Source organism: Trichomycterus rosablanca, chromosome 27 (genome assembly GCF_030014385.1).
Source record: "Trichomycterus rosablanca isolate fTriRos1 chromosome 27, fTriRos1.hap1, whole genome shotgun sequence".
In the NCBI taxonomy this organism is placed as follows: Eukaryota; Metazoa; Chordata; class Actinopteri; order Siluriformes; family Trichomycteridae; genus Trichomycterus; species Trichomycterus rosablanca.
Window position 1 is genome coordinate 13,577,900 of NC_086014.1, and position 10,396 is coordinate 13,588,295.

Here is a 10,396-nt window from a genome sequence, read left to right on the forward strand (position 1 = left end):
TCAGTTCAAGCAGTTATTCAGTTTTATTAGAAAATAAAAGTTTCAGCAGGCGTAAACACAAACAATAAAACCCAAACATTAAATCAAAATAACAAGACTGCTTTCAACACAAAAGACAGTAAAGATACCTGCAGGACTTCCTTTCCAAATCCTTCCTAAATTTCCAAAATAATTAGATAAAATTGTAGCTTTAACAACCACGTCTTTATAACAAAGTACTATTTTAGGTAAATTGTGGCATCTAACCCCACCGTAACTTAATTGTAAAACATTTATTTATACTTATGAATGCATACCTTTTGTGGGTAAATGTCAAATGAAAATATGCACTGGAGTTATTTAAAATAAAAAGTAAAATAAATACAATACTGCCTCACTGCATATCCAAATGCTACTAGATGAGAACATGATTCATAATTATTTATAATTAAAATAATGTTTCAGAAATTAGGACCAAATCAGAAAAACAACCGATCTAAATCTTCCTAAATACAGTGCCCTAAAATACAGTATATCCAAACCATAAACTGTATATATTTCAGTGTCCCAAATAAAATACTTTCTTCACATGATTGAGATAAACTGCGTGTACTGTATAATATAATGTACTTACAATATTGATATTCCATAGTATGACTAGCTTTGTATGGCTGGCAATCACTTTACACATTACCTTGATAACATTTTGATTGATTGTCAACATCTGTGTAAAAAAATGTGCATCAACTGTCTGCATCATCTCTTTCTGAGGTCTACAGGTATGGTAAATATTGTTTACACAAATCAAAATGATAAGCAGACATAAAACAGGATTCAACCTGAAAAAACAGCCGGTCTTATGAAACAGAAGTGGAAGTACGTAAGGGGTACGTAAGGTTTCAATCTAACAAAATACATTACTCAGGTAGCTCTAAATGAAGGAGGAGGATGTGGTAATGGGGACATTATTTTTAGCAGCAGCAACTTCCATTCTGGTCAGAATCTGTGAGAAAATTAAGTGCATAAAAACACAAAACTAAAACTAGTTAGGAAGCTTCAGTCAGCAAGACAACGAGAAGCAACACTAACAGAGACTTACTCAAAATGAACCAAATAATAACAGTAAGTAAATAAATTGCAATTTTTATCTATAGTTTTCTTTTTGAATGGTTCTTTACTAAGAAATTAGTATAAGTAAAATAAAAGATTTTATTCCTAGTCAGATAAATTCTCCAGGTTGTGACTTTTATTTATGTGAAACGAGAGTGAAGAATGAGTATTTTTTAAGCACTGTATTATGGAAAGGTAGATCAAGGGCTTTTAAAACTCAGAAACTTAAATATTCCTATTAAATATAGCATTTCTATAACACAAAACATCCAAATGTAAAGGGAGAAATCCCCCTCACCTGATCAAGAGGAAAATGTTCCCATCTGGTCACATGCCGGGTTACAAAAATCTCTGGGTTTGTTCCCAAAACCCAATCAGGAATAGCCAAAACAGTCACGTATTAGATGAGGGACTGAAGTTATAATCAGAACTGAAAAGATATAATAGCTGAGTCTGTACTACTGCACAACGGTAATCTGGGAAAACTAGATCTGAGAAGGAGAACACACTAAACCAGCCACTGCAGCTTCCTGAGCTGAATCTAAAGAAACTGAAACAGAGACCTGGGTTTCAAAATTACAAGTTTTGAACCAGGCGTTCATCTTAAACTTACCTTCCAGTCTAGTTAACATCATATATTATAGTACAAACCACCACTGGTCACTTTTTTAGGAACACCACACCTATACTGAGTAGGCCTGCCTTTGTTTTTATGGAGAGAAGTCAGCTACACGTTCACGCTGCACATCTCCTGTTCTACAGATCCCAAAGGTGTTTGTTTGGAAGGACACTGAACTTACTGCCATGTTTGTGGAACCAGTATGAGATAACTTGTGCTTTGACTTGGTTCATTATCATGCTGGAAGTCCCTGTTTGGTACATGAGATGGTACATTGTGGCATACAGGGGTAAACATGGTTGTGGGGCATTAAAATGATGTTTCATGCATTGCACTTATGGCTGATTACATAGTCACATGAACAAGCAGGTGTCCGGCTGTTCCTAATAAAGTGGTCAGTAGGTGTAATAATGCACTTATATCAATATTTTTGAACTCCTGACCCATTATATTGCTTTATTAATTGCAGGACCACTACAAATTTGATCATATTGTACTGGTATTTGAAAGAACTGCCCCCAATGGTCAGTACTGGTGATCACTGTAGTGCTGCTGCAAATACAAAGACTAGCTTTGTAGTTTCACTGATTCCTGACTGGAGCTTTAACTCCAAACCTAAATCTCTACATCCGTGTGTCTTGTTTTTGTTCTGTGTTCTATTTTTTCCGCAGGGACTCCAGGTAGCCGATGAACCTGCGCAGGTTTGTTCTGACGTTGTCCAGGACGCACAGCTGATCTGGACTGTACCTCCCCCGACCTTCTTTCCGGATCTGTCACACACACAAACACAGTAAATGAGTGGGGTTTCCAGGAGTGCCAGTAAGTCTGTAAATTTTACCAGTCAAGACCTTGGCAGAAAAGGCAGGCTGGAGGGTCTTTAAAACTCCAAGCAGGTTGATGTTTTGTGCCGCTCTTTCAGCCTCCTCGCCGTCGGCGAAAACGTCAAACAGAGCGTCCAGCGCCTCTCCGCACGCCACCAGGTTTGAGTCTTTAGATGCTACGTTCAGCAGAGCGGTGCCTATCAGCTACAGAGAAATGACAGCATTAGAAAACCTTCCTGTTTTAGGAAATCTCTGTACAAAGCAGAAAATAATGTACATTTATTTTATTTCATTTTTATCAACCGCTTTATCATGATCAGGGTTGTGGCGGGTCTGGTTTCACAGGGAAACACTGAGCGCAGGGCAGGAACACCCTAAACGGGTCACCAATCCATTGCAGGGCTTCGTCACCACCAAACCCCAATAGACAGAGCCAATCATGAGCTCAGAGCAACTAGAAATACAACCCCAGATCTCAGCAGCAGTGGGCTAGCATAATAGATCACTACAACACCCGAGTGTCCAGATGTAAATGTATATATATATATGGAATAATGTCTGTTCTTATATCATTTCAGGGTGTTTCATTTTCCAGATAGTTATTCTCCCAGAGATCACATCTGGCCCTTGGATACTGTGGTCAGAATAAGAGTGGGAAGCAAGGCTGAACGTTGTGTTGACATCTTCACCTGTAGTGTATCAGCGCTGCCCTTCTCTTTGGCCAGCGTACTTCCTGTGATGCCCAGGATGGCCAGAGCGTTCACTCTCACACTCAACACGTCACACTGCATTGCTGCCTCACAAACCCTCATCAGCTGCTCAGGGCTCATACACTGTGGTCAGGACACACACACACACAAATCTGTGATGTATTTAAATGATATTACACATTAATAAAAGTGTGTAAACATCATGCGGCTGTACAGGGGCAGGGTGTGTTCCGACCTGAGGGATGTTTTTGGAAGCCATTATTTGGAGCAGAGAGCGCATGGCACTGGTCACAGCCTCTAGGAACTCTTCTTCCTTCAACACTTCTGCAAAAAAATGTCAGCTGAGATCATTTGCATGTCTTTATGTCTTTCACTGACCGGAACGACTGACTGTCTGAGGGTCTGTCTGAAAACGCATGATTGGCTGATGCAATGGAAAGCCCTGCCCTGTTCTGGTTTAAAGTCAACAGCTGTTGTCATCTCTTACCTGCTGAGCTGAAGATGAGAGAGGAGAGGTGCTGAGCCACGACCTGTAACCCTGCTGCTCCACCCAAACACTCCACATCCATCACAGCCAGCATGTTGTGCAGACAGGTCAGCGCCCGACTCTGTACACGCTGCATTCTGCCAAAAAGACTTGTTTGTTATTCGCCAGGAAATACGACCCAACAAAGGGTTTAAATGTGCTGCATTGTTGCTCAGGAATGGACAATGCAACGCTTGCTTTCCTAAATTATTAAAGCAGATGGTTTAAAATAACGTTTACAGTGTAATTACACTAAATAAGTAAGTAATAAGTAATACAGGTTTACTTTTTAATGAGGCATTTCCATGCTGAGTCTTTGCTGCAAATCTCTAGTGAAGATTGGCTAGGAAACTCTGCCTTCTTGAGAACCTGAAGAGAGAGTAAGACAACATTTAACATATAAAAATAGGTTACTTCATGTATGCACAAGGGTGTAAGCAGAAGTTTGGGCAGCTCTGGTCAAACGTCTTACACCTGCAGTATTGGGAAACCCGTTCTAATTATCGAATTCATGTGTTTCAGCCACAACAATTGCTAACAGGTGTAATAAATCAATTATATAAAGGCAATTACAAGCTTCCGAGTTTGCTGCAACAGTTTAGGGAAGGCCCTTTCCTGTTCCAGCATGAGCGTGCTCCGTGCACAAAGCAGACTCTATAAAGACATGAAGCAACTCCAGTGTCCTGCACAAAGCCCTAACCTTAACCCCAATGAACAGCTCTGGAACATCAGTGCCAGTCATCTTTTGACTGAATGGGCACAAATTCTCATAAACAGACCTAATTCAAAATCCTGTGAGAAGTCTAAATAGAGGAGTGGCTGTTTTCCTAGCTGAAAAGATCACATAAAGGTCTTGTACAGCAAGCTTTTTTGGCCATAGTGTATCACAGCCTGCGAATACTACTTGTAGGCAGCTAGAAAGAGATGCTCAGAGATGCTTTTAGACATAAAGCCAGTCCGGCAAACAGCCGGCTGATACCAGTATGAATGCACACGTGTGTGTGTGTGTGTGTGTGTGAGAACCTTAAACTGATTTCCATAAAAGTCAACAATGCAAAAGAGCAAGTTTGCAAATGTTGTCTTGTGAAATGTATTCATGCCAAAACCCAGCAATGCAAATCTGGTGCTGGTGTGACCAGATATTTCATATAAACACATTCTGCCATTTGTAGACTGACATTAGAGCAGAATTCTATCATTTTATTTCATTAGTGCTAAACGATTTCTGTAGTAGACTGTACAGGATGATTGTGTGTGTGTGTGTGTGTGTGTTACCAGCTGAGGTATATTGTAGTTCAGCAGCACTGTGTGAAGCTCTGCAGAAAGACAGAGAGGCGAGAACAAGCTGGAATTGCTTTCTGCTCCAGCATCAGCACCTGTCTCACTCTCGTCACTGCTCGACATCTCCTCCCACTCATCATCTGAGGGTTCTGTACACACACACACACACACACAGAGTATCGAACAGCTATTCTCCAGTGTTTAATACATCTGTAGTGAAAGCTCTGCAAGACTAGCAACCAGGTTTCCAGCAACAGTGAGAAACTCACTAATTGTCTGTTTTACCACCAGTTTATCCTGGTCAGGGTCACAGTGGGTCTTATTTAAGGAGCGAAAGGCAGGAAACACTATTTATTGGACAGATTGCCAGTCCATTACAGAGCAGACCTGGCCTGACTGCACGTCTTTGGACTGGTGGGAGGAAACCGGAGCACCTGGAGGAAACCCACATGGACACAGGGAGAACATGCAAACTCCACACATAAAGGACCCAGGTTCTTCTTGCTGTGAGGCGACAGCACTACCCACTACATTACTGTGCCTTGCTCAGGAGCCCAACAGTGGCAATTTGGAGGTGATAGGGCTTGAACCAGCAACCTGATTACTAGTCCAGTACACAAACCACTGAGCTACACCTGTTACATGCACATCTCTTACAAGTGTATGTTAATGTTTGACTTCAGTGGCACGTAATCTAAAAGACTTTAAGACAAACTGGCCTATAAAGCCAGTCCCATTATTAAAGAAGTGTCATTAGTCTGTCACGCACCATCTGAGCAGCACATGTTGACGACGATCTCCAGTGACGTTCGCTGCGCTGTAAGCAGTTCCACAGCCTCCTGCAACTCCTGTTTATCCCTCTGGACACACACACACACACACACACACACACTGATTAATAAAGAAAAAACAGACTGCGTTAATCTACATAACAACACACAGTTAAAGACCCCTTAATCTTCTAACTGAAAACCACACTGTTCCAAACTTACAGGCAGAAATTCAGCAACGTCGTTTTTCACCCTCTTCCCGTTCCTCTTTCCCTTCTTCATCTTTCCTTCCCCATCTCCCTCCTCCATCTCCTCCTCTGCCTCCACAGCACCCTCCACCCGCTGCTCCTCCATACCGGCCGGATTCGGTTGCCCTCCGGCACCGGCTAGACGATTCGACTGGGTTTGCCACAGATCTGGGATCAGTGCTCCTGCGTCTAGGTCGAGACTGTGGGCCAGAGTTTTTACCACGGCCGAGATCGCTTCGGCCTGATGTGTGGAGGAGAGGCAGCTTTTTAGGTTCCACACTGATCCTGAGAAAGCAGAGGAGGCATTAGCCTGATCAGACAAAGACACTTCTCACCCCAGTAAAAGATTCTGCCTGAGTGATAAACCTGAGTTAGAAAGCGGGGTCAGGAGGTACTTCATATCCAAAAATTAAAGCAAATATATGCACAGTGCTTTTCAACTACATATCTATAAACAAATAAATCATATATATAAAATAAAAGTGGAACTCTTGATTAATAATGGACACTGTGTATGGTTATGGGTACCACACATCCAGCAGGTACATCAAAGGTACGTTTTGAGGCAGTTGTGCTTGTTTATGTTCTACCTGCAGCCAGCGTGCGCAGCAGAACGTGCCCCATGCCGGCGTGTGTGGAAAGCAAGAGGTTTTCCAGAGCTTCCAAAACCGCCCCGTTTACACTTCCTGTCAGGTCTGAGTTATCCTCGGTGACTGTGTGCAGGCAGTGGGCTGTAAACACATGCAAATATATAATCAAACACTTACGTAGTCACAGCAGACACACAGGACTTAAACAGAAGCTAGTACAGCTTTATATCACTGAAAGACTGAGACGTAGATTTGAAGTGGATACACAGATTTCACCGTGAGCCGGCGCAAAAGCGGTTTTGCTGCCTCTCATGTGAATGCGCCCTAATGCTAAATGCAATGTGTGTGTGCGCGCGCGTGTGTGCATGTCTTACCTGCTGATACTGCGAGCTGGATGTTGTATTGATGTCTTTCAAGACACGGCAGCAGAGCATCCAAAAGTCTGTCTCTGTTAAACACCGTCACTGCAGTACTGCTGTTCTCACTACACACACACACACACACCATCCGAGTATATTAATATCAACGTCATACAGAACACTTTAATGTGCTGTGACTCTCAAGAGATAAAAAAACAGCACATTAAAAGGAACCAGACTGCAAAGCACTGACTGGTATGTTATTAAACCTCCACATTTAAAGGTGTGTACCAGAGGTTCCAGAGTAAGTTCACAGCTTCATTTGCTACGTCTTCTACTGTGGGCTTCTGTTCCTTCTTCTCCTGGTTAGAATTCAGCTGGAACCCAACACAACACTGCAGGAACACAGAGCATGCTCATGCTCAACACAACAGTTCTGAACAGCAGGCAGATTTACACATAAAACAGAACAAATAAAAGCAAGGTATCTCTATAATATCAAAACTCAGATTCTGTTGGACATCAGAAGTCGCTGCGTCAGTAAAAATTTATAAATGACGGTCCTGTTCAAAGCATAAAAAATAGTGTCCAATATTACACTGTATTACACCAATATTATATTACCATCCAATATAACATTTCACATAAGATTGCACACATAATGTCTTTAAACTGCACCTATTACACTTACTCCTTAAGATTTTTTGTGATAGGTTTTTATCTTATTTTTCTATTACGTAACAGCTTTATTTTCCTTGGACTACATCGATGTGTTTTTGTGAGATGCCTGTGATGTTTGTGAATTGCTGCTGTGACGCTGCTGCTGCAACTTCCCTTCAGGGATCAACAAAGTAATCAGTCAGTCAATAGATAGGTGCTGTAGTGTAGAGTCATACAAGAATCCTACCAGCATGTTAATTTATATTAATGTACCCTCACCTCCTTTAGTAGAGCAGTGAGAGGAGTGAGGACGTCCTGTCGCACCATGGCCTCACACACCTCCGCTCCTCCGCACGCACTCAGGTTCCTGTAACAAAAGCCAGGTCTTTATCGTCATCTTAACAGCAAGTTGTCATGAAAATGTAAAGGGCTGGTTAACCCAGATTAAATGCTGTTATTTAAAAACAACAGTTCAGTTCATGTTGAGCAGCTGATATTTGATTTGACCTCAGAGCAGAGCTAAAGATCTTCACACACACCAGAGTTCAGGCTGCCGAGTTTAGGCACTTATTTAGACCAACCAGAATCACTAAGCAAAAGACAATGAATGCACTCTGTATAGATAACCAACCTCTCCCAGTGTGTGTTTTACCTGAGAGCACCAGTAGCAGACTCTCTGACGGCCAGGCTCTTGTCCAGCAGAAGTGGTCCTAACCTCCTCACTATGTCTCTCTGCAGAAAACTTGGTATAGTCTGGCTTTGCTGCACCACCCGCGAAATGCTGGCACATGCGTACTCTCGCACGTCTGCACAGGGACTCTGCAACTGAGAGAGAGAAACAGATAAAAGGTCAGACGGATATTTAAAACAAACAAAATAAATCCATTCTTGTAGTGGATTGCTTTTATGATCACTTTGGATTGAAGTGGAATTTGGCAGAGCAGAGCTGTGCAGTCTGGTGTTCTGTGCTGCTGTAGCGTCTCCATCGTAAACATGTACAGTATTACTAATGAAAAGAAATCAAAATATCTCTGAGACAGCAAGGGGTGCTTACAGGTAGTTGTGGCCAGTACCCAGCAACAAGTCTGGGGAAAAACAAAGCCACAAACCACCGACAGGTTGTTGGGCAGCCAAGACTCATTGATGTCAGAGATCATGAAGGCTGTGAGGTCTGGTACTGACTGCCATTCCATTGTATTGCATTGAATTCCATTGTATCGTATTACTCTGACATTAGAATCAGATTTGCTGGGCTAGTCCCTACTGTTCACAAATTACAATTTCTTATTACACATGTAAATGAAAAAAATTGGCATTATTATTTGTACTGACATATGGTGGCCAGCCGGGTTGTGATGTCACATTCACTATTCCAATATGTTTATGATTAACAGAACAGAGCCATAACCACTGAACTACTGCCATAGTTTAAATTGTTCTTTATTTTATAATAAATATAAGAGTTGTTAAGAAAGGCTTAATGATCTCATAGTAACAGGGGCCCAAATAAAGATTTGTAGAGGCCCTATATTGCTAGCAGCAAAAGAGCTATAGGAACTGTGTGAACTGACTTCATAGCCACATTAACTAACTAACATGTTTAAATGATTTACTTAGTATAAAAGTCATTTCACATAATTATATTTAATGTTTTATTTTGCATGTTGATTTAAATTAAACACTTTTGTGAGGGGGGAAATGTCACACGCAGTTTCTACTTTTGCTTAGAAGCCAAGATTGTTTTCCCAACCGTTTTGAGGCAAATCCCGCCTCCTGCGCAGCGATTGGCTAATGAAACAACCTTGCTGTTATTTCATTCGTTGATTCTGTTGCCACGCGTAGCTACTAGCCAATCAAAAAGCAGGCAGGCGGGTGTTTCTCCGGAAAACGGGTAGGACAAAAACACTACACAAGCAAAAGCGGTGTAGATCAGCGCTTTACCTTGTCGAGCAGTTCAGCATGTGGAGATTCGTTCACATCCCCCACCTCCTCCTCCTCTTCTACCACATGCTTAACAGCAGCTGCTGAAAGTCCATCCGGTGTGAACTTCGGCCGTTTAAACCGGTTGTTCTTAGTTTTTCCCATGTCTGTGGTTTTAATGGTTTACTGTATCAGGTTTAGATCACGATGGAGCGACTGATCGCCATGTGGAAGCTCCTACCACTGATCAGTCGGAAAGTGAACCAGAACTGTCGTGCATGGTCACAGACACACACTTCAGTGGAGTTTGGGTCCATCTAGTGCTTCTAGATGTTCATGCAGTTCATTTCAGTCGAGCTGAGCATCCACTTGGTCCAGTCACCTCCAGAAATACAAGGGTCATTTGGACACTGGTGGACATGTCCACATGTCCGTGTCTAGACATATATAAGATAAAAACATACAAATACAGAAAGGAAAACAAGTATTTAACATCATTTGTATTAAATCAATCAACCTACAGTTCATATATCCACATCACACTTACACACAATGTTATTTCACTTTTATTCATTCATTCACTGCCTGATTTATCATCGCTTTAACCTATTCAGGGTCGTGGTGGGTCTGATTCACGGGGCAAAAGGGAGGAAACACCCTGGAAACACACACTCAAACCTAGGGGGGCTTTAGTATCTCCAGTAACCCTGTCTTTGGACTGTGGGAGGAAACCGGAGTACCCGGAGAAAACCCACACAGACACAGGGAGAACATGCACAGAGAAAGGACCCAGACTGCTCCAC

The 10,396-nt window shown here is 42.0% G+C and overlaps 1 protein-coding gene across 1 annotated transcript; it reads right to left on the minus strand.

Annotated features, from left to right (window-relative positions):
* heatr3 (HEAT repeat containing 3) lies at nucleotides 1-9,759 on the minus strand. Its single transcript, XM_062989895.1, has 15 exons — nucleotides 9,615-9,759; nucleotides 8,326-8,498; nucleotides 7,953-8,040; nucleotides 7,305-7,408; nucleotides 7,029-7,138; nucleotides 6,655-6,795; nucleotides 6,039-6,349; nucleotides 5,816-5,906; nucleotides 5,041-5,195; nucleotides 4,052-4,134; nucleotides 3,727-3,863; nucleotides 3,475-3,563; nucleotides 3,219-3,362; nucleotides 2,557-2,733; nucleotides 1-2,478 (listed from the first exon to the last, which is right to left on the minus strand). The coding sequence occupies exons 1-15, from the start codon at nucleotides 9,756-9,758 to the stop codon at nucleotides 2,365-2,367; spliced, it is 2,061 nt and encodes a 686-aa protein (XP_062845965.1). The 5' UTR covers nucleotide 9,759; the 3' UTR covers nucleotides 1-2,364.
* Nucleotides 9,760-10,396: the final 637 nt, after the last annotated feature.